This window comes from Toxotes jaculatrix, chromosome 6 (assembly GCF_017976425.1).
Source record: "Toxotes jaculatrix isolate fToxJac2 chromosome 6, fToxJac2.pri, whole genome shotgun sequence".
Taxonomy (NCBI): domain Eukaryota; kingdom Metazoa; phylum Chordata; class Actinopteri; family Toxotidae; genus Toxotes; species Toxotes jaculatrix.
In genome coordinates, this window is record NC_054399.1 from 20,350,948 (window position 1) to 20,378,432 (window position 27,485).

Genomic DNA, 27,485 nt, shown 5'->3' on the forward strand with positions numbered 1-27,485 from the left:
ATCCTTTAAAGTATTTTATTTTATTTTGTTTTATTTCAATTAATTATTTTTTTCAAGTTTTTTTTTTCTTTTATCCACTTCCTTACATTTGGCTTATCGTTGTGCTTCTGTAAAGTGTGAATTTCCATGCTTGGGGATCAAGTAAGTCTTCGCTTATCTTCTTATCTGATCAAATTGTGGGCTGCTTTGCAAAAAACAGGATACGCCCACAAACACTGAATCTTTATTTTGGTGTCTAATTATTTGAGCACCGTGAGGACATAGTGTGGCCCTGAAATAACTATGTGGTTTTAACCACAACTGCGTCGTCCCACCAGCTATATATTAGACTGACTGATCTCACACAATTTCAGTTCCTGCGTGTGTGTGATTGTGTTTGTGTGTGTGTGTGTGTGTGTGTGTGTGTGTGTGTGTGTGTGTGTGTGTGTGTGTGTGTGTGTGTGTGTGAGGAAGGGAGGAGGGCCCCAGACAGACAGCGTGGCTGCATTGTCGCAGCGAGACAACTTGTCCAGTCCATACCAGCAGCTCTGCCGCTCGCAACATCCCCAGGTCGACCTTTTTCACTGGACATGCGGGATCTGGCTTTACTTTCTGTAACTGTATGACTCACAGGCCACAACACCGGAGGGTTTGTTGTTGGCGTGGAATAACGGCTGCAGTCACGGATATCTGGCACAGAGGCTGACGAGCGACAGATAACAACCTGCCTTGCCCGGCGCCGGGAGCCACCAACCGGCCGCTGGGAACCGGAGGGGTTGGAAGGCTAGCTAACTGGAATTAGCCGGGGAGAGCCTTTCACACCCTCACCCTCAAACACTTCGCTGCGTTGACGCCTACTCTAAAGGGTAGGTTACTATGATAAATTGGTAATATTTGCGCCTTCCAGTTGACAAATGGCGTGTGTAATATATTTTCTAACAAGGGAATGACAGGCTCACCATTAGCCGTTAGCTAGTGAACAAGAGAGCTAGCTAACGTTTATCATAACGAAACTGGTGGACATTTTTCCCTAAGAGATGTTTGTGGTAAGGCAGGGCCGACATGATTCGACTGGTGAACTGATTTTCTTGGTCATTTCATTTTTACATATGATTGTATTTATCCTTATATCGAGAGCTCCCAGTGTTGTGTAGCTGTCATCTCTGTGCTGTCATCCCCAAACACCCAGCGTTAGCTAACCCGCTGCTAGCCAGCCTGCAACTCGGACTGCCACAGATGCAGACCGTGTTGATGTTGTTGTTGTGTTTTAATTTCCTCTCCTCCCGACACACATCTCAGGGACAGCGCGAAGATGGATTGAAAGATGAAGGGTGGAACTGTCCCATCATCAAAATAAGAGGACTTCTCTCTGAGGTATGCTTTACAAATCCATCATCTCCTTTGCATCTGAATCCACACGTCTTCTGTTGACTGTCCAGCAAAGACATTTGATATCAAACGTTGTCTTGTTTTTTTGTAAATGACCAATGAAATCGGAAAGCTACAGTAATTTCATGGCGAAAATGAAACTGAAAACTGATCATGAATCACGAGTGTGTTTCTTGAAACCACGTTGTTGTGTGATGTGGTGCAACTGGCAAACCTTTGTCTGTTAACCACAAATACACATTGTGTTGTAGAGATTTAGCATGTGTTCGATTTGGCTAACCTGCCATTGTTAGCCCACACAACTAATGTTTCAGTATTCAAAGCAAGCCCGTGTCTAGGCCAGTGTTTTCCCACTCCCCACATCCTGTGTTGTGAGGAAGCTTCCTCTTTTGTCCTAAAGTGCTTAGCTGCATCCTGATCAGGGTCACAGATCGCAGAACTGCTCAATGGGTGGTTTGTTCTAACTCAGGGTTTTCTATTTTAGCTTGTTTTTGTACATATCAAACACTACCCTTGTTTGTAAATTACGTTCGCTGTTTTCCTTTCTCTCCAATTATCAATTTCCTGCATTTTTGTTCTCAGTTACAGCTGTAAATTTTAACAGGGCAGACAAATTTTCCATCAGTTGGCGGATTAATGTCATAATATCAGATTGCTTACTATCCTTACTTGTTCTGCACTTCTTGCACTTGATCTAGTCCTCCTTCCAATCAGCAGCTGGATACTTATCCTGGTCAGGATTGTTTTGGCAGCAGGGCAAGCAGAGTTGGCCAGGCATTGTCCTTTTCCTCAGCGGCTTCCTCCAGCTCACTGGGACTCTCTCTGGGGGATCCCCAACTGCTCCTAGCCTGATAACCAGATTCAATTTCAGTTTCACGACAGAGCATTTGCCATGTTACTCTAAAGACGTGTAAACTTAAGAGCTATCATATCTACAGTTTTTCTTTAAGCAACCTATCCAGCTGTGTCAGTAATTTCTACACATGTTGAAATTTTTAGGGCTTTTTTCTGTAGACGTTATTCAAGCTCTGGCACAGGAAGAGGGCTTTGATATGATCAGTAAAGGATTCTACCTGCTTGGCCACCATATCCTTTTGCTAATGATTTTTTTTAGGAGAAAGTATCCAGTGAATAATTAGTGATGGGTTTTTAAAGCATTTCACTGTGTTATCTATCTACACCAAGAAGATGCATATCAGTACAGTGCTGTTTTAAAGGGATGTAGTTTGTCATATAGATTGTTCATACTGGCTGTTTTTGCTCAAAATATCTTGTTGTTATTAAGCTGTTTAGCTAATATGGTCTGAAGTCTAGAATACGTTAGCTGTCTAGACTCGAGACAGCTAACGTAATATAATCCGGACAGAGTAGCTTCCACAATTGCAAGCACTAGACTGTTGAACAAGAAGGGCAACAAAACAGTGAATGAATCAAAGATGGTTATTGGCTTGATGAATACTAACAAGCAGTTGTTGCTTTTCTTGTCATTTTTACTGCTTTTCTGAAAATGTTCTGTGGCCATTAACTGTCTAAAGCTCAAGCTAAGGCATAAATGTTGTAATTTCTTTAAAGGCCACACAAACACATACTTTCCCATCTCTGTGTCAGAATCTGCTGTTGACTCATCGTGTTGTTTTTGTGTTTGTCAGTGCTGGACCTGAGCAGTCTGTCTAAAATAGTTGTGTCATTTCTCCAAAGATCCTAAATTTCCCAGTACTTCATGACAGAATGTTCAGTGAGCTCATCTTTATTGGTAAAATTACAGCTACAGCTAGTAAGCACTAAGTATTTTTTCTTGAGAAAGTAAAGATGCAGTATTGTACTCATTATTGGCCAACATCTATTACTGACAATAATTAGCTGATTGCGCATTACTTAAAATAAATGTCAAATTAACCTAAATGAAAGCTTAATGTTTCCAAAAACATGACTGCCATATGGTAGACATATGGCTTGTGATAAAGGCTTTTTTGCTGGAATTGATCTCACTTAGAGTATCAGTTAGGCACTTGACCTAGCTGAATTCCCAAAAAGGTAGTGACTTCTTTTGTCTTTGCATTTAGTGTCAAGTGTCAAACCTAGTATTTTTAAGTAAAGTAACCCATCTGAGTGGGAAAGGAAATTTTTTCAGCTTGGATAAGATCTAAACAAGAACATGGGTCAGCATCCAATGGATAACTGGTAGACATACATCTCCCAGTAAATGATTCTACAGAAACAGGGATTGTGCCACACGGTGGTGCTGAGTTATCATTATGGACAGCAAATAATATTCTAGATCAAAGTTTGACTTGCTAATAAATGGAGTGGAAATTTTATGAGATGATGCTCTAAATATAGGAGATAGTGCAACAATGCTGTTGCACACACTGGGGCAGTTGATCAGAATAAGACTTGATCCCAGCCTAAAATATTGAGGGCATAATATAAAGTTCATCTTGACGTGAGATTGTTGTTTCAAACAGACGTGATTTACAGGATGAGTGAAAATTTATTTTATTTTAAAACGCCACTGGGAAACTGTGTGTTTCTACCGTTAATTAACTGTTCAGTGTAACAGAAGTGGGAAGATAAAGTCATTACTTTCGTTTCTGTTTAAAGCTCATGAATAACAGCACAGACGTCTAAAACTGTCTCTTCAGTGTTTCACATTGCTATCACTTTGGGGACAAGCATGGGCATGCAACCACATCTTTGCAGTTCTGAGGACATGCACTGCTGGCCTTTGTGACCACCCTCTTAATGTAGGTCTTAACTTAAGACCGACATTAAGAGGGTGGTAATGTTAGTAATGCTAATGTTTTCCACATTACTTAAAGTAATGTGGAAAACATTAACATTACTGAAATATGAGTTAAATAAAACCAAAAAAAATGTATGGGCTTCAAGTGCCACCTGTTGGCAAGATACACTTGAGTGACAAAAGTAAATAAACCGTGACCATTTAACACATGCCATAAATACTCTGCAGACTTTTACCGTACTTGTTTTAGTCTTGCTACTGTGTGGTTGATTGAACATGTTTGTTCTTTTTAACTCAGCACGAACAGCTGAGCCTCAGTCACAGCGAGTAGCAGGAATGAAGATTCACAGTACTTCAACCGGATGTAGCTCATGTGGGACTAAAAGTCAATAGCTACTTTTCTGACATAAAATTGCCAGATCTAGAATAGCTGTTACATTGACAAAGCTGCGGTCCTGACCTAATTTAAATAAAATCTATTTATTTAAACAAAGCTGGCCAATGGAGTTTTTAAAGTCAGCCCTGTGGGGTGGTTTCATGGGCACCCACTGGGCTACCTTAAAAGTACTGCACATGCACCTTTGAACAGCATGTTTCAACATGTAAGTTACAAACAACAATCTTTAGTCTAAACAGAAGCATTAACTAAACTGTATTTAATAAACACACTACACTTCAGCTTTTTACATTAGGTGTCACCATTTGGACTTAAATGGACAGGGTTTGCGACCTGTGCTGGACACTTTGAGGGTCAGAGCTTGCTTCAAAGTGTCGTTATCTTTCAGGTTGTGCTCTGCAGCTTAACTGTGTGACTGAGCTGGGAGACAGCAAAGAAGATGCCTCCCAGGCCGTCCTCAGGGGAGCTATGGGGCATCCACTTGATGCCTCCCAGGTATGCCATACTGGATTATATCTATTTATTGTGTACATGTGCACATTTATTAGCTTTTAAATTTCTTGGTATTACAAATTAAAAAATCTCCTAAATTCGCATACCTGTGTGTTTTTGCAGTGTAAAAGAAGGCACTAATACTAAGTGGAAAGTAAGTAATGAAATTTATCATCAACACTGTACAATGATGCTGGGTGTGTCTGCAGGATCCTGGTGGACTGCCTGTTGCCCAATGGGATGATTCTGACCCTCGAGTGTCTCCGTGAGGCCACGCTCATCACCATCAAACATGAGCTGTTCAAGGAGGCCAGGAAGTATCCCCTCCATCACCTTCTACAGGAAGAGACATCATACATCTTTGTCAGTGTTACACAGGTAAGAACTTTGAATCTGAATTGAAATATCTGGTTGGAAGAGTTTTCCATCTAAATGAGTAAACTGATGGAAAACCACTGCTGAAAGTCTGATGGAATAACCCCAGACTGCAATTTATACAAGGGGAACAGAAACTGCCAATGTGGCCTTAACTGCTAATAAAAAATAAAAAAAAAGAAATGAACTTCCTTATCTCTCTCACTCTCACATACTGTGCTCTCAACACAGCCAATGTGTTCCTCTTTCATGAATATATCGAGGAAACTCGGCCTCTACTTTGCTGTGGTTGGAAGGTTCCACAAAACTGTACAAATCTTAGCTTCAGAAAGTATTTTCCTGTGCTTAGAGACACACCGTGATTTTCACTTTTCCAAAACATCTATTCTGCACCTGCATGGAAGACTGTCAACTGTTACACCCTTTCACACTTTCATGAAAAATGGAAAGTGGAATACTGAACACAGCCTGTATTATTGTCCTGCCCGCAGGAAGCAGAGCGGGAGGAGTTCTACGATGAGACTCGGAGGCTGTGTGACCTCCGACTCTTCCAGCCCTTCCTCAAGGTCATTGAACCAGTTGGCAACAGAGAGGAAAAGATTCTCAACAGAGAGATCGGTGAGATATTCTTCTTCTCTGATAGCATTGGTTCTGTTTTAGCCATGGTTATTATTATTATTTTTTTAATAACTTTGCTTGGTTAAAAAAAGGTAAATTAATGTATTGTTTGGAACATGTGATGAATTCAAATTATATTTTTCTGTTCAGTTAAAAAAGTTTTTTGATTTACAGTAGCAAAGTATTTGGTACATTTTAAGCAAATGATAATTGTTTAATTTGCAAGGTAATTTATTTGTAGATAATCTAAATAGTTGCTGTTTTTCCTTAAATGGAAAAAGACAAAAGATGCAAAAATGTTTCTAAATTGTTAAGTACTCTGTTAAGAAGCAAACTAAGTAGAAAATTTGGTGAATTTTTCTACAAATGAAGTTGGGACTGAAAAGGTCTACCTGAACTACTAAGCAATATTGATGTACTAAAACTACTACTTTTGGATTACTGTTTTGTTTGTTTTAGGAAGATACAGTAAACATTTTACTTTATCTGTAAATTAACAAATCTAGCCAAAATTCCCTCAAAAGACCGAAAAAACCCCCACCTACTCTGCTTTCTATTCTGTCAGGTTTTGCCATTGGTATGCCTGTGTGCGAGTTTGACCTCGTGAAGGACTCTGAGGTTCAGGACTTCAGGAGAAACATCCTGAATGTTTGCAAAGACTCTGTGGAGCTGAGAGACGCCAGCGGGCCACACAGTAGAGCGCTTTATGTTTACCCACCCAATGTAGAATCCACACAGGAACTTCCCAAACACATCTATAGCAAACTGGACAAAGGTAGGCCACAGATTTAGTCTGCTTTTTTCAGTGTGGAATCTAACCACTACCACAGGATGTTTTTAAAGGGAAAAATAATTTATCTCTGGAAATCAAAAATTTATCTTTTTGCTTTTTTGGTCTGATCAAGTCTATGGTTATTGTTTGTTTATTATTTTTTGAGAACATTGTACACAAAAAGCACTGAAAGACAACAGGAGGAAAACAACGCAAAAAGCGAACATTTTAGCCTTTCTTCAATATTTAATCATTACTAGCCACGCTTTACAATGGATAGGGACTGAGTCAATGAGTCAATCAATTAATTGATTGAAGTGCGATTCTATTGTAGTAAAACAATACTTAGAAAAGATGCACAGTACTCAATACAGTAGCCTCATTCCTCAGAATAATTAATGGTGGGTCATTGTTTCTTGGTTGGTGCTGGAGTAAAATTTGATTTATTGATCAATGGTCAATCTGTTTTTCTGTCTGTCTCTTCTTGTAGGTCAGATTATTGTTGTGATTTGGGTGATTGTTTCACCAAACAATGACAAACAAAAGTATACACTGAAGATCAACCACGACTGTGTGCCTGAACAGGTGGGGTGAACATGAAATGAAAAGACAGTAATTCTGGCACCTTTAAGTCGGATGCACTGTTCTTAAAGAAGCCCGTATTAAGTTCTGCCTTATCTATGTCCTAAAGGTGATTGCGGAGGCCATTCGTAAGAAGACACGCAGCATGCTGTTGTCCCCAGAGCAGCTAAAGATGTGTGTTCAGGAATACCAGGGTAAATACATCCTCAAAGTTTGTGGCTGTGACGAGTACCTGCTGGAAAAGTACCCCATCAGTCAGTATAAGGTAAGAGACAAGCAAATTTATGCTAAGTATACAAAGCATTACATTTGTGAAAATTGAGAACTTAAATGATATTAAAAAGGATAAATTATTGCTTTCATTGGTACTAAATATTTTCATTATGATTTCAGTAATTTATCAGAAAACAAAAGAAGACTGATCTGTATATTTGATCCTGTCTGATGAACAGTATATACAGGAAGCTTGGTCAGCAGCTGTTTGAATTTTTCAGGCTGAAAATTTGTCAACATTTACTGGCTCACATTAAGTGAATATTGGGAAAGTGTAGACCAGATATAGCTAAATGGCTCAAAGAGAAAGATTATCAGACACAGTTGGGGGGTATTCAACTGGGATGTTCTATGGTAATAAGTGCTGTTAAGTCAAACGTAGGAAACCTGCTCAGTTATAAAGACTCCACTTTCAAAACACTGGAGCCGTTTCCATATGCACTACGAGCTCATTTTCTGATTTTCCACGAGTGATTCCCTCTGAGCCAGATCAAAGTAGAAGATGCACACAGTGTCACTGTTTCCTCTTCAGTCAGCTGCCGGAAAGTGACCAGTTGACATCACTGGCTACACTTACTCATGGTGTAACTGTATCAGCTCTGTGTAGACTTTCGTTATAACTGTACGCCTCTGTGTCATTCCCTCTCTCCATCTCTCCCGTCTCTAGTATATCCGTAGTTGCATCATGCTGGGCAGGATGCCTAACCTGATGCTAATGGCTAAGGACAGCCTGTACACCCAGTTGCCTACAGATAACTTTGTCATGCCGTCATACTCTCGACGCATCTCCACGGCAACTTCCTATATGAACGGTGAGGCAGCTGCCAAGTCGCTGTGGACCATCAACGGAACTCTGCGAATACGAATCCTCTGCGCCACCTATGTTAACGTCAATATACGTGACATAGACAAGGTGGGGACGTCCACTGCTTACAAGATTCTTAACTCCTATACTTAACACTTCAGTAAACTCACTGCCCAGTGGTTGTAGACTACAGTTAAATTACTACTTCCAAAGTAAGAATGGCCTTTCAATTGGTTAAAAAAAAAAGTGAGCCGTATTTTCTATATTTTTTAGCAGATTGATAAATAAAGAGGAGTCTTTCGGAATCAGTTTATTAAATTCAAGATTTCAAGATCAAGATTTGTTTTTGAGCAGTATAAAAGGACTGTTTTCCCAGTTGTGCATAGGGTCCCACCTTCCAGCTCCCTCACATCCTGTGGAAACAAACAGTCATTGTCCAACTCTCATATGAAAATAGACCTCTACCAAAGGAAAGTAGTTCTGGCAGCTAACGTTGGTGTGTTGTCCTGAATCACTTTTGTAAATGTAACAAATCTTCACTAAGCTGCCAGACTGCATGCCTCTTACGTGTAAGGACCATTTAACTTGACAGCTGCTACAGGTTATCAATCATCCAGTCTTAAAATCAAAAATGCATCGTGATAACATGTATTTTTTCAGTGTTGTTATTATTGTTTCTTTCTTAAAAATTTATCTTTGATCCATTTTGCCTCTCTCTCTCTGCTTGTAGATATATGTGAGGACAGGTATTTACCATGGAGGTGAACAGATGTGTGACAATGTCAACACACAGAGAGTGCCCTGTTCTAACCCCAGGTAATTCACCATTACCTTTAGGAAAAGGGACCTCTCAATAACAGTAATCATAATTAGTTAAAATGTAGAGCACTTTCCTGAACATAGTTATAAAGTGCTTAAAATGAATATGACTGTAACTCACTTTCAATGAAACGCTTCTTTATACGATATGCATAGCTAATTATTTAAACAGTCGAACTCAGGAGAGTAAGTTAACAGTTTAGTGCTGGCTAGTAACACTAAACTGCAGTATTACGTTACTGTTAAACCCGAGTCTTTGTCCTAACTTGACAGAAATACCTTACCTTACCTTCTAGAGGTATACCTGGTAGAACAGCCTGCATGTTAAAACAATTGTGGTGTCGACGTGTGAAATTTTTTTTGTCCAGTGTAGGTATGAATAAATTTTCTTGCTAAAAGTACATGATCAATTCAGCGCTTTTCAGTCTTCTGTCAGGAAACATTGGAAACAGTTTGGTGGTCCTCAAGGCATAGCAAGGCATAACTCTTTTTTCAGGTTCCTTGTTTTGGTGATATTAGCTTGAGCTGTAGGTCTCCGCATGAAATTGTTTTCGTCTTATTGTTAACTATGTTTGATTGTCCCCCATTGTTGTTCCGCAGGTGGAATGAGTGGCTCACCTATGATATGTACATCCCAGACATTCCCCGTGCCGCCAGACTGTGCCTCTCCATCTGCTCCGTCAAGGGCAGGAAGGGGGCTAAGGAGGTAGGAGAGAAAGCAGTGAAGGGAAGGACTCCACAGTGGAACTTACGTTCATAGTGGATCAGAAATGGACATGCAATAACAGGAAGTGTCTTACTAGGCCAGCTAGGGAATAATTTTGGTAAAATAGTAAAATACATTGTCCTACAGTTTTACCAAGGAATCTCATTGGAAATGTAACAGTGAAATGGTTGAATTAAGTGTTTTGGTATATTAATGAGTAGAAAATGTCATTTTGGGATTTAAATCACACAAACAATCTGTAGTAGGGCACAACAAATCAAATATGGACTCATGTTAGCCAAACAAAAACAACACATCTTTGTATATGGTATATAACAGATTGGCAGACAGTGCTACAGTTGTTGCAGCCTAAAGATAGAAGATAGCAGATGACCTTCATATGTCAGAACAATGGCATGCTAACCCATCCGAGAGGGACTTATATGTATAGGTGCTTTGTGTGTGTGTGTGTGTGTGTGTGTGTGTGTGTGTGTGTGTGTGTGTGTGTGTGTGTGTGTGTGTGTGTGTGTGTGTCTTTTGGCATGTGCTGGTACTGGCACATGAACCCTACTCTGTTTGTCAGTCTGTCTGAGTATATGTGTCCACGGTGAACGGGAGCTGTGGTATCATCTTTGGCTCTGTTTAATTACTTATCAGCCATGGGCACTGTGATGGAAAAAACATCACCAGAAACACAATCAGCAGAAGGGACTTTTCCATTCATGATAGGATATGTTTTGCTCGTGTGTAATCCACATTGAGGGCATGTTGTGAAAGGGGCTAACTGTTCTTCCTCAAACTTGGATGAATGCAAAATTGTTACTGCACTGGATATAAAAATTAAATAGGATAATACTTTTTGACATAATCCAAAACTCATTTGTGCTGTCTACTAAGGGGTAGCATATTCCAGACATATTCCAGACAGTTAAATCTGACATACAGTGAAAAGAATGACTGACATTTTACTCTATATTTAGACAACATGTAGTGTAAAACTGTTAGAGTGTGTCAGTGTTTTTGTGTATTAGGTCTGATATTTAATGTAACAAACACCTGCACAGATTGATTTTTCTTCTGTCTCTCTCTGGTGGAAAACCTGAAGCAGAGGGAGGTGTGTGTGTGTGTGTATTTGTGTTTGTGTGTGTGTGTGGGAGTGTGGGAGTGTGGGAGTGTGGGGTGTATCACTGAATGCCAGACATGGATATTGTAACAGACCTGGGGTGAATCCTGTCCCCCTGCTGCGCTATGCTAGGTTGAGGTCAGGTGAGCGGATGCTCTTTCATGCCCCACCTGAATTAAAGATAAAGACATCTCAGCAGCCTTTTGTTCCAGCACTTGCTATAAATAAGTCCATTTGAACTGGCTTTCTGCATGTAACTCTGTCTGTCGCACTATGCTGCACTTTGTCACCTTGTCCCATCGCTGCCCCTTAGTGAAGATTCACTGTGAAGATCAAGATGTTATCTTAAACATTTCCCCAGCCTTTGTGAAGGCTTTCATTGTAGCTTTGGTTAGAGAAGAGCATTTAAAATAAATTATTTGATAACTTTTAAATCTTAAGATGAAACCGCAGTGCATGTTCGCAAGCAGTGGCAAATATTTTCAGAAAATGTTAACATTGAGTGCAAAATCCTTTATTCTACTGTACCTTGTTTCATAATTTAAGGCAGACATTCACAGAAAGGCCCAGTTCAGAGTTTAACTGAACTATTTGGTTTGGCTGTTGGATAATGAATCTGCAGCACCATAAAACAAGCAGTCCCATTCACTGACACATTTACCTATTCAACCTTACAGGGTTATTGACACTACATGTCATTGTAGTTATGAAGTCGGCATCTTATTTAAACTTTGTTAAAATCCTTCAAACACTATTAAAATTAATTAGAATGTGTTAAAAGCTATTAAAGCTATAACAAGCCAATAAACCTCCTGCAGCCCTTTAATATCTTTTAATACCTGATGTCTACAGGATATCAAAAAAACTGCAGACCAACACCCTGAAGCCAACGCCTGTGGTGGAATAGTGAAGCAACCAGCATCTCTGATCAATAGAGTTTGAACAGAATGAGCAGCACAGGGCCAGTTTTAATAAGTCCACTAAATCATGGGGAAAGTTGTGTCTCAGGGCTGAAAATGAAGTTATAAATGTTAACTTGTGGATGTGTTGTCTGTGCTTTCACTTGCCTCAGGTACCTTTTTGTATTTATTAAAACCAGTGGCTGTTGTGTTTGTGTACTGTGCCTTGTTTTAGCGAATATAAATGTTTTTTCTGAGTTAGTGCTTTTAATGTGTCCTTAGCGTAAGGAAACCTTAATAAGACTTAATACTTCAACTGAGTCCCAGAATACATTGATGTTAAATGCCTCTTTGATTCTGAATTTTTCACCATCTGTGCTTGTGTCTGTTTTGTTTCCCATGAGATTCTCACATTTAAACTAATTACACTACCCTCCCTTCTCTCTCTCCCATTAGGAGCACTGTCCATTAGCTTGGGGTAATGTCAACTTGTTTGACTACACTCACACTCTAGTGGCCAACAAGATGGCTCTGAACCTCTGGCCTGTCCCTCACGGCCTTGAGGACCTCCTCAACCCCATAGGAGTCACTGGATCCAACCCCAATAAGGTATTAAAATTCAGCGTCTTTTTCAAAAGTAAAAAAAAAACAAAACATTTTTACATATCTTTTGGCACAGTAAATGCACTGTTTCATATGGGGACTGTACCTAAAATAGGGCTTAAGAAAGTAACAGGTTTCCATGTTTTCTTTACTTTATTTCTGTTGTTCAGGAAACGCCATGTCTGGAGCTGGAGTTTGACCACTTTAGTAGTCCAGTCAAATACCCAGATATGAATGCAGTAGAGGATCACGCAAACTGGATCATCTCAAGGGAGCTGGGATTCAACTACAACCTCTCTGGACAGGTAATAACTCGTTTACCAGCTCATATCTAGTGGGTTGGAAAGGTACAACAACACAGAGGTTTAATCAGTTAAGGCTTTTAAAAATGTTGTTACTTATGTTTAAACCTCCTTGTGAGATCTCATGAGTGTAAAAGGTGTGGGCCATACAAAAGAGCAGGAGTAGCATACAGGAGTGGGAGGGTGTGCTCTTGAACACTTGAGTTGAAGCATTAAAAAACTTGTAAAAATACATGTTTACCTTCAATTTCTCACTGAAGAAGCTTATTCATTCAGCAGGCAACAAAGCAATATGCACTTGTTAGTAATGAAGGTGTGTGATTTTCACCTTTCATTAAACCCATTTGTGGTGTGAGATATTTTGGCATTGATTTGTGAGGCCCTAATGTGAGGTGTAGTTGTTTTGTCGTTGAAGGGATTACACATAATGGGACAATCTACCAAATTAGTTGTGATAGAAGTGTGTAAGTAATATGAGCAGAGCTGTGTTGTGTAAGACACCACATATAATTGTAGTTGATTTGATAAATGTGGTTGATTTTCAGCCCCAGCTATAAAAACTGACTGTTGACATATGCTTTGCTAACAGAGCTGGTCCCAACACTTTTTGTGTGACACTGTGCTCAGTTACTCATGATGGTGATTCTGTCTTATCAGATTTCTAGATGATGTGCAGCATGAGAACCATGACTTGTGATAATGTGACATGTGGTTGGAGTTACTCCGCCATGTGAGAGGATGTGAACAGTGTGAGACGACGTGTTAAGTTATTCATGATGTGTGTGTCAAATGTTCGTAGTGCCAAACTCAATATGTGGTGTGATAATAATGGCACCCAGCCCAATCCTGATCAGAAAATTGTTTAAAATCTAAGCACATTCTTTTTTTTGTTTTTTTTTGTTTTTTTGGGGCGATGGTTGTGCAAATTTTGTCCTTTTAGCTTATCACAGTGTTGTCTGATAGGGAAAACTTCAAATTCAGGATTTGGAGACTATGCTCCAGCTCTTTTGCAGCTTTGACGCATTTTTAATTTGAACTGGAAACAATTCAGAAGCAAGCCGTCCATTATTCTTTGGAAACATTTATGATATACTGTGTTTCAGAGTTGTTTTGCATTTTTTGGCATTTTTCAAGCGTAAATACACATTTGCAGTTCAGATGTGGAAACAGATGCTTTTTGGCTTTATTAAACATGACTATCATTCTGTTGCTTGTACACCTTCTCTGTCATCACTCATTTTAAATGTCAGTGTGGCCGATCTCTCAGCACAGCTCCTGTCATTAACCTGAATTTCTGATTATTTTATCTCATGATGTCATGATCGTAAAGTCATAATTTTATCTGTAGCTCAGCAGCTTGACAGTGACAGCTGGTCAGTATAATATTTATGAGTTGTGATTAAATTTCTTGCCTGTTCTGAATTGTCTGACAGCATAAACAGAAATATGTAAAGGAGAACAACTACATTGTGAATATGGCTCAGTGATGGTGAAGGTAAAGTCAGAAACAAATAAATTGGATCATTAACAAGAATAAGTTTAAGTGAAATAGCAGGAAATACAGACATTTAAGTACATTCACCAGTGAATTTCACACTTCAGAGATGCAATCTTCTCCTGCTAAAGACCTGGATGATTATTTGAGCACAGCATCAACACAGCTTCTCATTTTACCTACTAGAAACATGATTACATACTCCAAGGTGTGAAAAAACTACCATGGTCATACCAAGGGAGATTTAAATGGTCACGCAGCACGACGCATGAGTACTGAGTACTGTATAGCCTGTGCACAGATTTAGAACTGTGGTTAAACTTTTTACCAGAGCCCTGGTGGACATGGATGTGTAGATAAAATTATAACAATTAGGATAATATTATGGTATAGTATTATAACAGTTAGGATCTTACAAATGACAGGATTTGCAGCAGATAGATTTTTTTAAAGTGACATGTTGTTACAGGTCCATCAGATACTGTGTGATGCAGGAAAGGTTGACCACAAATTGTTGACTTATTTATGATGATAGCGTAATGTGGCATATTGTAATTCCTTTATCTGTAATTCCTGTATCTGTTTATCTTGAGAAGCTTTCCTAACAGAAATGAGAGTTAATGAATTGCAATTGTTAATGTCTTAAGCTAACCCTATATAGAGTCCCTATATTCCTACTTATTATTGGCAAACTTCAACATTTTAGAGGCTCAGCTTCACTCAAGTCATTTTACACACCAATATTTAAGGTGTTAAAAATGGTTTGCTATGCTTCTTTCCATATTGTCTTGTATTCAGAATGAAACATATAGCTCGAAATAAAGTCTAACAGTGATGTGACTTATGATCAGAGAGGTGAATAATATAACATTTTTTTTATTGTGTTTTACTCCAGTGTAGCTGTTTGTTGATATCAGAAATTTACAGCTGGTAGTCCTTAAAGTGTTTTCTTTCTGCTGTGTTTCAGAGCAATCGTGTGGCCAGAGATCACGCTCTGACAGAGAGCGACACTGAGCAGCTGAGACAGCTGAGCAACAGAGACCCTCTGTCAGAAATCACTGAACAGGAGAAAGACTTCCTCTGGAGACACAGGTAAACTCCCAGTATTACTTGAAGTATTACTTGAAGCCATAGATTACATAACATGACACAGATTTCACAGGTTGGACTCATATGTAGCTGTGTGTAATTTTACTGTGTGTTACTTGCATAGCCCCAAACCACATTTAATTCAAGCTTATTCATGTAGGTTAACAGGTGAGACATTTTCATTTTTCGAAATTCCTACTCCTAAACAACTGTCTTGTTTAAAAAAAAAAAAAAAGCCAAAACACATATCTGGTATTAGCCTTAATCAACTTTGGTATGCTGAGTACTCACACAGTTTTGCTTTTTACTCTCTAACCAGGACATGCATATGTAAAAACAACTGATTAATTCTCTCAGTCGGATGCAACACATTGCAGTTATTTCCTTCGTCTTTCTCTGCCAGGCACTACTGCATGAACATCCCTGAAATCCTTCCCAAGATCCTTCTTGCTGTCAAATGGAACTCCAGAGATGAAGTAGCACAGGTAATCCTATTTTGTATGTGCCTTTTATATGAACACACATTCTAAATCTGTGTCTAAGAAATAAGAAGAAGCATACTTAAAGAAAGATTTACTCAGCTCAGTGGTTCCACAAAATGCTTTCAGTTGGATTTTGAAAAACAAGAATAGAAAAAACTTTTGGTTTTCAGTCTTGTAAGTACCAGATGCAAAGCATGCTGCAAGATTTATTCCATCTACTATTTTTGAGCGCTCATGTCAGTTTGTTAGGAAATTGTTTTTTGTATTTTTTTGTTTTCAAGCTCAGATGTATTTTATACCTCAGTACCAAATTCTTCCCTAATGCACATACACTGTGTTTTAAAGCAATTTCAGCCTCTTAGCTGTAGCTTGCAAAATCAAGGCTTGCAACAGAGCTGCACAGAATCAAATTTTTTTTTTCATTCCTTTTATATATATCTGTTAATAAAATGTTTCCACTTGATTGTAATTCTGTAGTTTAAATATATGTGTATTAATGCACATTTCTTGGTTTGCATGTTTTCCAGATGTACTGTCTGTTAAAGGAGTGGCCATCTATCCGCCCTGAGCAGGCCATGGAGCTGCTGGACTGCAACTACCCAGACCCCATGGTCAGACACTTTGCTGTACGCTGCCTTGACAAATACCTGACTGATGACAAACTGTCCCAGTACCTGATCCAGCTTGTACAGGTAGGTCTGACATAGAGTTGCAGCTGTTAAGTTCAAGGAACTGATCAATGAAAGAATGATGTAGAAAGGAAGACATTGAGAAACTAAGAGTGCTGTTAGTGAAGTGGGCTGTGGAGTACCTTTCTTTGTCCTCGGCAGCCAGTCTTATATCTCTTGGAAAGCAGCTTTTGTTTGGCCTGTTCCTGTGTATGGAAGACTTCCTGGTGTTTGGTGTACAGAGACTCCACGGTGCGGAGACATCACAGAGTCTGAGATGACTAATCTGAACCTCATCTCTGCATCCCCTCTTGTTCTTTTCTTCCAATGTTCCTATCCTCTCTCTCCTTTTAGGTATTAAAATATGAGCAGTATCTTGACAATCCCCTGGCCCGCTTCCTCCTCAAAAAGGCCCTGACCAATCAAAGGATAGGGCATTTCTTCTTCTGGCACCTCAAGTGAGTCACCATCCATGCTTTTTCTTCATATTTAGGGACCTTTCTTTCTCTATGTCTCTCCAGAAAGCTGAAAACTCATCTCACCTTCCTGCCTTTCACTCTCTGTCCCCCTCACTTCTCTTTGTGTCTTCTTCACAGGTCAGAAATGCACAACAAAACGGTGAGCCAGAGGTTCGGGCTGCTGTTAGAGGCTTACTGCAGGGCTTGTGGCATGTACCTCAAACACCTGAGCAGGCAGGTAGAGGCCATGGAGAAGCTCATAAACCTCACTGACATCCTGAAACAAGAGAAGAAGGATGAGACACAGAAGGTAAAGAAGGTGGCAACGCACACATAAACACTCACATACACAAACACACACAGGAACACATTAGTTTAAGTCTTTTACATCTCAAAGCCATGGTACCATGTATGATATTTGAAATATCAGGATGTTACTTATTTATGATTTTGTCACAGCTCAGAATGTGTAAATTACACGTCACTACTGTGTTGTTGATCAGTTTCAGGCCTTTAATCAGTCCAGTCAGGTTATGTCAGTGGCTTCTTCAGATAATTGACTCACAGCACACATCAAATATGATGATATTATATTAAAACAGTCTGGGGAAAAAAAACACCTTCATTTAAAACTCAACTTGTCCTCACATTCATAAAAAACACACAGATGTAGTCATTTGTAGAAGATTTCTTTGTGGTTGCGTGTTGCGTGTGTGCATACACATTTATGTGCAAATGAACTGTGTGTCGTTGTGTGTGTGTTTGTGTGTGTGTGTGTGTGTCTGTGTCTGTGTGTGTGTGTTTTTGTGTGTTTGTGTGTGTGTGTGTGTGTGTGTGTGTGTGTGTGTGTGTGTGTGTGTGTGTGTGTGTGTCTGTGTGTCTGTGTGTCTGTGTGTGTGTGTTTGTGTGTGTGTGTCTATTGTGGAGGTCCAGATGCGGTTTCTTGTGGACCAGATGAAGAGACCGGACTACATGGATGCTCTGCAGAACTTCACCTCTCCTCTCAACCCTGCACACCAGCTGGGAAACTTGAGGTTAGACACCTGTGACTGAGCTATTGTGTGTGTGTGTGTGTGTGTGGGTGTGGGTGTGCGTGCGTGTGTGTGTGTGTGTGTGCGTGTGCAGTGGTTTGTATGTGTATAAGTAGGGCTGACATTGTTTAATAACTTGAATTAATTTGCTAACAGGTTAGATGAATGCAGGATCATGTCATCAGCAAAGAGGCCGTTGTGGTTGAACTGGGAGAATCCTGACATCATGTCCGAACTCCTCTTTCAGAACAACGAGATAATCTTCAAAAACGGAGATGGTAACACACATACACATACACATACACACACATACTCACACACTCACACACTCAGATAAAAGCACTAATGACCACCAGGTAAAATGCTTTGGTCTAACAAAACAGTTGTTCTGTATACTACAAGTGTTGCTGGAGTTTTGATCTCTCTAGAAATCAACCTGTAACCACAAACCCAAACTAATATGTGCCTGAACTGATGCAATAGCATTCAAGCTTTATATCACATAAACTGTGAAGCTTTCCTTCAATGATAAATCTAAATGCTGAGGAATATGGGAAGCTTCTGTCTCAAGCATGTGCTTTTTTTAGTACATCTGATTCTCAAAATGTGACCGCTGTCATCATAAGCCTGGAAAGGATTTGGGCAACAACAAACACCTGAGGCATGGCAAGGCTCGTTTATTTGTGTAGCACAGTACAAAAAATATAAGACCGGGAAATAAGAACATTAGAAAAGGAAGCAAGTAGAAGGAATAGAATAATAAAATACATAACATAAGGTAAAAAAAAAAGAAAAAAGATACACAAATAAAAAAAAACAGCTTTAAAAGGCAGAATAAAGAACAAAAATTATGAAGTACCACTCTAAATTTCAATTTAAGGATCAATACTTTAAAATCAGTAATTATAATTTTACACATTGAACATTTTTTTGTTGTCTCTGACCTACCCCTTTATGCCTCCTACCTTTAGTGCTACGAATCTATAAAGCGATCCTGCATATTAAATCACACTGTTCAGAGGCTGCAGAGCTTCTTGTAATGGTTGCCTGTTGTAATCACACTAGCTTGTCCTTATGTTTGTATGTGTGTGTTTGTCAGTATCCAACGATATTAACGTTATTAATTGTAACTGTCGTCATTCTGTGTGTCTGTGCTGTAGATTTGCGGCAGGATATGCTGACGTTGCAGATTATTAAAATCATGGAGAATATTTGGCAGAATCAGGGACTGGATCTACGGTACTGTAAATCTCTAAGTGTATTTCTCTTTTTTTCCTGTATCTTTCTGTTTCTTTACTCTCTCAGTGCCTGGAATTAACCAAATCTGTTTCATGTGTGTTTCCAGGATGCTTCCCTACGGCTGTCTGTCATTGGGAGACTGTGTGGGCCTCATTGAGGTGGTTCGCAGCTCCCACACCATCATGCAGATTCAGTGTAAAGGAGGGTTGAAGGGAGCCCTGCAGTTCAACTCCAACACTCTGCATCAGTGGCTCAAGGACAAGAACAAGGGCGAGATGTGAGTTCTTCTCACCTCATATTATTTTTACAGCATCTCTGCATCATTAGACCGTATGAAACACAGAGCATTAAAATGAAGTCTCTGTAGACTGTAAAAGAAATATCTAAAAGCAGAATTCCTGTTTGTGTTTCTCACATGTATATTTTTTGTAATCAGTTCTTAATTTCCATTTAAAATACAGGTATGACATGGCTGTGGATCTGTTTACGAGGTCCTGTGCTGGCTACTGTGTAGCTACATTTATCCTTGGGATAGGAGACAGGCACAACAGCAACATCATGGTCAAAGATGATGGACAGGTAAAGTGTATATGCAGTGTGTAGTGTGTAGCCTTGTACTGACATGTGATGTGCCTATAACTATGCCCAGTCCCATATAAATGTTGCCTGTTGCTAAGGAAGTTTTTACTTCATTTGTTCCAAAAATATTAATAATCTCCTTGCTTTGCTTGTCTTTCTCTCTGTTTCAGTTTCGGTCAGGTGATGGTGTCTGTGGACTTATTAAAACATAGCTCCCAATAAAATACTGAACTGCTTATCTGAAAAATGTCAGTAGTGTGGCATTTCACAGAGGCAGCACAGCCAGAAACAGTTTGAGGAAAAGAAATATAGTTTTTAAAGGACTATTCTAAAACATAATCCATAATCCTGACAAAATGCAGATAACAAAACTTAAGAAGCTTCTTTGTCTAGCCTGCTTTATGTAGGCTATTTTACTATTTTATTTTTTGCTGTTGACAAGTGCATAAAGTGAAAGGTTTAAGCTAATAGTGGAAGACTGAATGGCTGTACTCATCTCTGTAACTTGATGTTGTTGGTGATTGCTGTTAGCTCTTTGTGTTTCCCTGTGGGCATACAGTTTATAGATCAGACTTTAGAAGAGGTTTACTTGCCGGAGACAGTGACTGAGCTTTGACTTTCTGCTTTCCTCTTTGTTTTGCTCTCCTTCAGTTGTTCCATATAGATTTCGGCCATTTCCTGGATCACAAGAAGAAGAAATTTGGCTACAAGAGAGAACGAGTTCCCTTTGTACTGACGCAAGACTTCCTCATCGTCATCAGCAAGGGATCCCAGGAGTGCACAAAGACCAAAGAGTTTGAGAGGTACTGCAGCTGCCTACATCTGCTTTTCTCTCATTGTTTTCGTTCACTTTTTTTTTTTTTTTTTTTTTTTTTACTGTCACCATTTTCGTCAAACTGGAGAGCACCCTCAGTGGTTTTTATTTTGAAAATGCATGGGAACAGAACAGTCGGTATGAATTTATTTAGCAATGCAGTACATTTGTCTTGCCTCACCTCCCTCAGTTGGGCAAGTTTCCACTCAACTTGACCAGATGACCACAGTGAGCTCACTCGGAGCTCTGTGGATTGATGTTTGCATCAGTGATTACATGAAAAACAAAGCAATTGGCCAGAATCCTTCCTGTCTCGCAAGCAGGTCTGAGGCCTGTTTTAAAAAATTTGCAACATGCAAGCTGCCGTTTGCAACGTGAGATAATTTAATTTTGACATCAAATGACGAAACTTGCAACTCATACATGAGAGTGCGAGAGCCTCGCAGGACTCGGAAAGGTATTTGCTGTTTGTGAACTGGCTGGCTGTTGTCATCACAGCCCTCGAATCTTCTTCAGATGGCATCACACTGAAAGTGAAACAGAAGTGCTCAGCTGGCTCTGCGTGGGTGTCATTGAGTAACACTGAGCTTTGTTTCTAATGTCATTTATCCCTTGCTGATGTTACCATGTCTTCCCCGCACTGTGGCCATGATGCAAATTGTATAAATATTTTCTCTAATTGTTGCGTCTTTCTCACATTCTCTTTTCCTTGTCCCTCCAGGTTCCAGGAGATGTGTTATAAAGCCTACCTGGCCATCCGGCAGCATGCCAACCTCTTCATCAACCTGTTCTCCATGATGCTGGGCTCTGGCATGCCTGAGCTGCAGTCATTTGATGACATTGCCTACATCAGGAAGACTCTGGCCCTGGAGAAAAGTGAGCAGGTATGTAGACATTTCTCTGTGTTCATATCCATTCCGCTCTCGTCTTATTTTGGGGTCTTTAAATAGTCTCAAGTCTCACGTCACCATATTATTTTCATCTGCTTGTGAATCTTTTGTATTTTGTTTTTTCTCTGCCATGTGCAGGAGGCGTTGGACTACTTTATGAAACAGATGAACGATGCTCACCATGGAGGGTGGACCACTAAGATGGACTGGATATTCCACACAATCAGACAGCATGCACTAAACTGATGTCCTGCACACAAACAAAAAACACCAGTCCCTACCATGGAGTATTTACTTGTGTCAACCAGACGCAGCATTAGTCTTTCAAGGAAATTCAGTTCTGTTACACCAGACACTGCAAACAGCCCACTGATGGTTTTCTTTTTAACACCAGTACTGTATGTGTTAATTTAAACAACTTTTGCGTTGTTCTGCTTTTTCTCGGCGTCATCATCTGCCTTTCTGTGTGGTCTTGATGAAGCTCTCACACTACCCTCTTCTTGCTTCGGGGACAACAAGAAAGTTTTCCTCACATCCTGGTGAAGATGTGCCCTACCTGGCCAATGCTTGTATCCCTGGCTACTATGCTTCCTCTATTTTTTTGGCCAACACGAACAAACCGGGTAACCAAGGAAATTTTACCCCTTACTCTGCTGCTCTTGGAGGAAAAACACAAATTGGACAAAACAGTGTAAAGAAAATGTGTTTGCCAAGCTGTAAATGTAGCCATAAAGGGAGTTCGACATGCTGCTCTTCTGCTGTTGTAGTGCTGCACTGTGGGTCCACCCCAGACGGGAGGTGCTTGGGAAACTTTTTTTTTAATCACTGCTGAGAAGATAGTGGGCACAAGGACCTGTCTAAATTATCTCACATAATAGAAGTGTTACTCAGATTTGCTGTCTGGTGCACGATTACCAGAGTATGGGGGCTTCTATGATGACTACCACTGCACAGTCTTCCACCATCTTTGTGGGGAAGTTGCCCTTCTGAGCTGATTTGTTGTCAGCTTTCCAACTTGTTACCCTTTGTGAGGAAATTTCAAAGCTCAAGAACTGCACTGCAGAAGAGTCTGTGTTGTTTTGCACAGCCCTGCAGTCTCCCACGGCCTCAATGAAACAGCACTCCACTCCTGGGAACATTTGTTGGTGGTGCAGCTTTAGACTCATGCATAAACTTCAGGGTGAAGATGCCTCCATCAAAAAAAACAGCACTTAGAAATACCAGAATAATATACAGATTTATTATGTATGACTTTTTAAATTTATTTATGTATCTAGTTTCTTTCAGTTTCTACACAGGCAAAACCCTAACTCAGCTCTCTGGAAACATGCCATTGTTTGTGTAAATATATTTGGATTTTTTTTTTTTTTTTTTGTGTTTGCAACTTCTTCTGGCTACCAGTGCAGCCCTTCTCCCCTGCTTTCTCTGTCATAGAGTTTTTGCTCCTGTTCGTAAACCAAGACCGCAGACGCCCTTTTTTGCTTCAGTCACTTTTAAGTTATGTCAGCTGACAGAATCAGTGGCCCAGTTTGTCTCATTGTGGCTAATTTTCAGTCCTACTATGACTTTTAAAGAATAATTTGTTTGGGGGAAGCAAAATGGCAAGAGTGAAAGTGCCAGTCTCACATTTTGGAAATAATGGGACCTATTTTAAGCCTCTGTCTGTCTGTCTGTCTGTCTGTCTGTCTGTCTGTCTGTCTCTGTCTGTCGGTCTGTCTGTCTGTCTGTCTGCGAGCAGAGGTCCAGGGGAATGTCACGTCTTCCTGTTGATACAATGCCTTGGCGTCACAGCACAACACTCCACAACACTGCACACTGCTAAGCCCAACAGAGTCTGCCTAAGCAAGTTGTAGTTAACAAAATCATAACAGCACTGTTAACATGAAAAGACATGATACAGTTTTTAGGAAGCACTAGATTTGACCTTTGTGGTGTATTATTTTTTTATTTGTATGATAGGCTAGTGCTCTTTAGCATGTCCCCTCATTAGAACGTGTTTTCATGGACAAAGTTTATTTATCTTGTTTATCATTTGGTGGATATTTTTTTATCCAGAACAACTTTCTCTGAGCCTATAACCCTGCAAGAATTTGAGCCATGCTTTTTGTTGCCGGGTACTGTTAAAGCCATGCTCCACACCTTTTTGTTGGCACTTGAATTTTTTTATAGATTTTTCCCAGCAAGACCGTGTAGGTTTTTCAGTATTTTAAAGTCACAGTGAAATGGTTGTTAGAGCATCTTTAGTAAAACAAGTGAAGCAGCACATGGGGGCAGGATTAGCTAATCATCACTATCACATTTCATTGAATAAATTTTGGGTATACATCCCTGAGTTTAAGATGAGGCATAAATAATTTTTTATGTTTTACAGAGAGAGAGATAAAAGACGGCTTTTGATGTAAAAATACTCAGATTCTTTTTAAACATATATTTGGCGTATAACAAGTGATAACAGAACAGTTAACACAGACTCAAGATTCCAGCTTGGAACATGTATTTATGTTTCACTGTCATCAAAGCAGACTATAGCAGGCTGGTCTCTGGAGACGGGTCATTTGGGATCATTTAAAAAAAGGTGCACAGAGCTGTGAATGGCATGATTTCTCACAACTGAGAACGTCTCGTATGGTCTGCTCTGCTGAGGAGAGCATCCTCACAAGCCCCGCCCCCGACATCCTCAAATGTGTCTTTCAAGACATTTGGATGTGTGCGTAGCTAAATTGTTATTTTAGTAACCTTACAATTCTTACAATCTTGTCAGTGGAAAGGAAAGTCTGCACTTTGCCAGTTCAACTGTTGATTGTACTGAAAAGCCAAAGTTGTGGTCTGTTCTGATGTGGCGCACGTGTGAGGTCGATTTATTTCAGCATTGATTGCTGGAATGTATTTAACCGCTTAACGTGGACCTTATGTGCACTCACCCGTTTATGTTTTTTCGTTCTAAAGTCAGATGCAGTGTCACTGAACACACGGTAGGCTGTCAGCAGAGAGCTCCTCTCTCATCCACTGATTTTCTTAACGTGCCAAATCAGGCCTCACTGCGGCCTGTGGAAGCTAATGCTGGAATTGCATCATGCAGGAAGGTATCAGTATCAGTTACAGACTTTAAAAATCAAAAATTAAAAAAAAAGGGAAAGGTGGGGGTAATGCACTTAAAAAATATCAAGTTCTCAATGCCTTTTTGTTCAAAAGGACTGTAAGAAGAAAGTTAGCCTAGTATGCATGTTTCTCAAGCAGCATAACCAGTATGTATGATGTACATTTTGAAACAGCATTAAGCAGTATGTATGTACAGTTACAGTCTAAACTCTTTTTCTATGGTAGGCTTCAAGTGTGACAAACCTATAATGTTGTTATCTTTAATATCCTTTGCCATATATCCTCTGAACTGATAGTGTGAGTGTGTTTGTGTGTGTGTGTCCATGTGCATTAATTGTCTTTCTGTACAGGTTGCAGAGCTTCATTGGCAGGCCCCAATGAAAACACACACCATGTATGTATGTATGCGTGCACATGTCCACGTGTCTGTGTGATGACACCCAACTGTTGCAGTGATGGTGTCTCTAAATGTTTTGTAACCCTTTTTTTTCCCCATTTGCTTGTTTGTGCCAGAGAAGAAAAACAAAATTGCTGAAGCTTTTGCAGGAAAACTTCAGGAACGAGGAAACGTAGAAGAAGGGAAACTTCTTTTTTTCATACATCGGTTGTAAATGTTTTACTTGAAATGTCACGAATTGGAACCACAGCTTTGATGATTTAGAGCTGGGATGCGGTATCCATTTAGTACTGATTGTGAGAGAGAGTGTGTGTGTGTGTGTGTGTGTGTGTGTGTGTGTGTGTGTGTGTGTGTATTGTGCTGTAGGTGAGCAGCAAGGTTTGAAACATTTGTGTACAGGCTGTTTGTGTACAGGCTGTTTGTTTGTATACTGGCAGTAAATGCTATTGATGCCACAGTCCTACATTTCAGAGCGAAGAAGCAACTATTTCTTGAACTAGAATGAAGGACTGAAGTTGTGCTTGAGTCCACGTTTCTAAGACCAGGTGCAGTGAGAACTGTGATGAAGTATTTAATAAGATTCAGTAACCTCAGAAAGGAATGAGGTCCAGCACCAAGATGATAGTTGTCACATCTTGTCATAGCATGTATGTATGTTTGTTTGTTTGTTTGTTTGTTTGTTTGAAAGTTCTCCTGGTCTCCGACTTTGGCTCTGAATTGGTGCAGGAATTCTGCAATAACTGTTGCACTACTTTTTTCCTCCCTGAAGTGAAGGCTTAGATGACACCCACTCTTTATCCTTCTTAACTGTCAGAAAGCCCCACATTGAAAAGGTATTTACAAATCCGCTTGTTGCAGGATCAGTTTAACTGGTTTCTGTCTTGTTTTGTTGCTAAGCTCGTCTGACTGTGTGGGTCAACAGTCTGCAGGAGATTCCTTTTTCCTCAGTGCTGAGAGATACTGATAGATGTTCTGTGAAGCGACCGAGAGAGGAGGGAAACAATATTTTCACTCGTCATCTCTTCAGTTTGCTAATGCAATCACAAAGTCTGACCTATGATTCCAAGACTAAACCGTGGACATGATAACATGAACACGCAGCAAATAAAATGCAGATCAATGCAATATCCTTGCAGTAAATACTATGTTTGTGACACTTACATTGTGGTGTTTTGTTTTTGGCAACTGTCACAAGTTTTTATTCTTGTTTGTGTTCTTGTTTCTTCACCTGATGGACAGGTGCTCACATTATTGTGTCCACCACCTGTATGAACATGCACCCTGATATTTAGTAGAGCAGAGCTTAATATGTGTTGTTTTGGGTTTTTTCCTGTAGAGAAGTTAAAAGCCTTGTTTTGTTTTTTTGTTTTTTCTTACACAAATTGTGTTTTTAGAAAGCCTTTGAGGCTTTAAACAGCATGAATGTCGAGGGTTTTAAACTCTATACTTGCAGAAAAAGAAAAAAAAAATCAATCTTGGATCCAAGAGCAAATATGGTGAATCATTTAGATTATTTGTGATCATTTTTTTAGACATCACAAATGCCCCAAATTCTCAGCTTAAAGAGGAATATGGACTGAATAGTCTGTCCTTTCATGTTCTTTTCTGTATACAGTACTATGAGCTACATTACAGTGTGGCATTAATATACTTCCATAACATACCATTAACCTATACTATGAATGAATGTACAACGGGCCAATGTATTGTTTTCCACAGCCTGCATGGAATTGGGTAAAGATGAATTCTTCCTCTTGCTACTTTGTTTTTTGTTAGTTTTTTTTTAATTTAGTCTGCTAGGCAGCCATACAGATGTTAATAAATTAACGCCTAAAGTTAGCTCTCTGACATCTTCATTCTCACAGTAACCTGCGTTTGTTTTTGTTTTTTTCTTCTTCTTCTTCTTCTTCATAAGCGTATATTGTGTTTCATTCTTGCTCCCAGGTCACAGAGTAAAGGTTTGTACCCTGACTGACTGATTGGTCATCTGAGTGTTCTGTGAAGATGTACAAATAAATTTGTTAAACATTCACTCCGCGGTGTTTGCTCTCGCACTGTCCCCTATTGCAGTTTGACTGTACAGCAGGTGTCTTTACAAAATCATGCTTTATTGCTAATAACGTGTACTTGACAATAAGCACTCTGTAAAGTTTGTCTCTGCAACATTCAACCATAAACACTTAAATTCTTGATTTTGTGTTATTTCCCACTGTATCTAAATTTCTGAAACATTAAAAAGTGGCTTCCTGAAAGGGAAAATTCAGGGAATTTGTTATTTTCCTGGAGAATGACTGTCAAGGATGTCTACTAATATCCCTTAACAGGAAAATGCTTTTTTCCCAGATTATTGATCCCTTTAAAAAATGA

General features: G+C 39.6%; 1 protein-coding gene across 4 annotated transcripts; it reads left to right on the top strand.

The window, feature by feature from the left end:
• The first annotated feature begins 471 nt into the window (after positions 1-471).
• LOC121182992 (phosphatidylinositol 4,5-bisphosphate 3-kinase catalytic subunit alpha isoform-like) lies at positions 472-27,148 on the top strand. Of its 4 annotated transcripts, none has more exons than XM_041039726.1 (26): positions 472-849; positions 1,279-1,353; positions 4,897-5,003; positions 5,210-5,378; positions 5,867-5,993; positions 6,559-6,768; positions 7,256-7,350; positions 7,457-7,612; positions 8,288-8,533; positions 9,156-9,241; positions 9,845-9,950; positions 12,429-12,581; positions 12,746-12,880; positions 15,340-15,464; positions 15,865-15,946; positions 16,471-16,635; positions 16,966-17,069; positions 17,208-17,379; positions 17,997-18,103; positions 18,257-18,378; positions 19,261-19,339; positions 19,446-19,616; positions 19,801-19,918; positions 20,570-20,721; positions 21,454-21,616; positions 21,761-27,148. In XM_041039726.1, the coding sequence occupies exons 3-26, from the start codon at positions 4,948-4,950 to the stop codon at positions 21,866-21,868; spliced, it is 3,207 nt and encodes a 1,068-aa protein (XP_040895660.1). In that variant the 5' UTR covers positions 472-849; positions 1,279-1,353; positions 4,897-4,947; the 3' UTR covers positions 21,869-27,148. The 4 variants fall into 4 exon arrangements, with proteins under 4 accessions (XP_040895660.1, XP_040895659.1, XP_040895661.1 ...); XM_041039725.1 differs by having other exon boundaries at positions 472-845; XM_041039727.1 differs by having other exon boundaries at positions 472-845; positions 18,003-18,103.
• The last annotated feature ends 337 nt before the right edge of the window (positions 27,149-27,485 follow it).

Bases quoted from the DNA above. Each gene is read 5' to 3' on its own strand.
- LOC121182992 (XM_041039726.1), top strand. From the start codon at position 4,948: ATGCCTCCCAGGCCGTCCTCAGGGGAGCTATGGGGCATCCACTTGATG. The intron at 12,881-15,339 runs GTAATAACTCGT...GCTGTGTTTCAG, and splicing joins ACTACAACCTCTCTGGACAG to AGCAATCGTGTGGCCAGAGA. The intron at 16,636-16,965 runs GTAGGTCTGACA...CTCTCCTTTTAG, and splicing joins ACCTGATCCAGCTTGTACAG to GTATTAAAATATGAGCAGTA.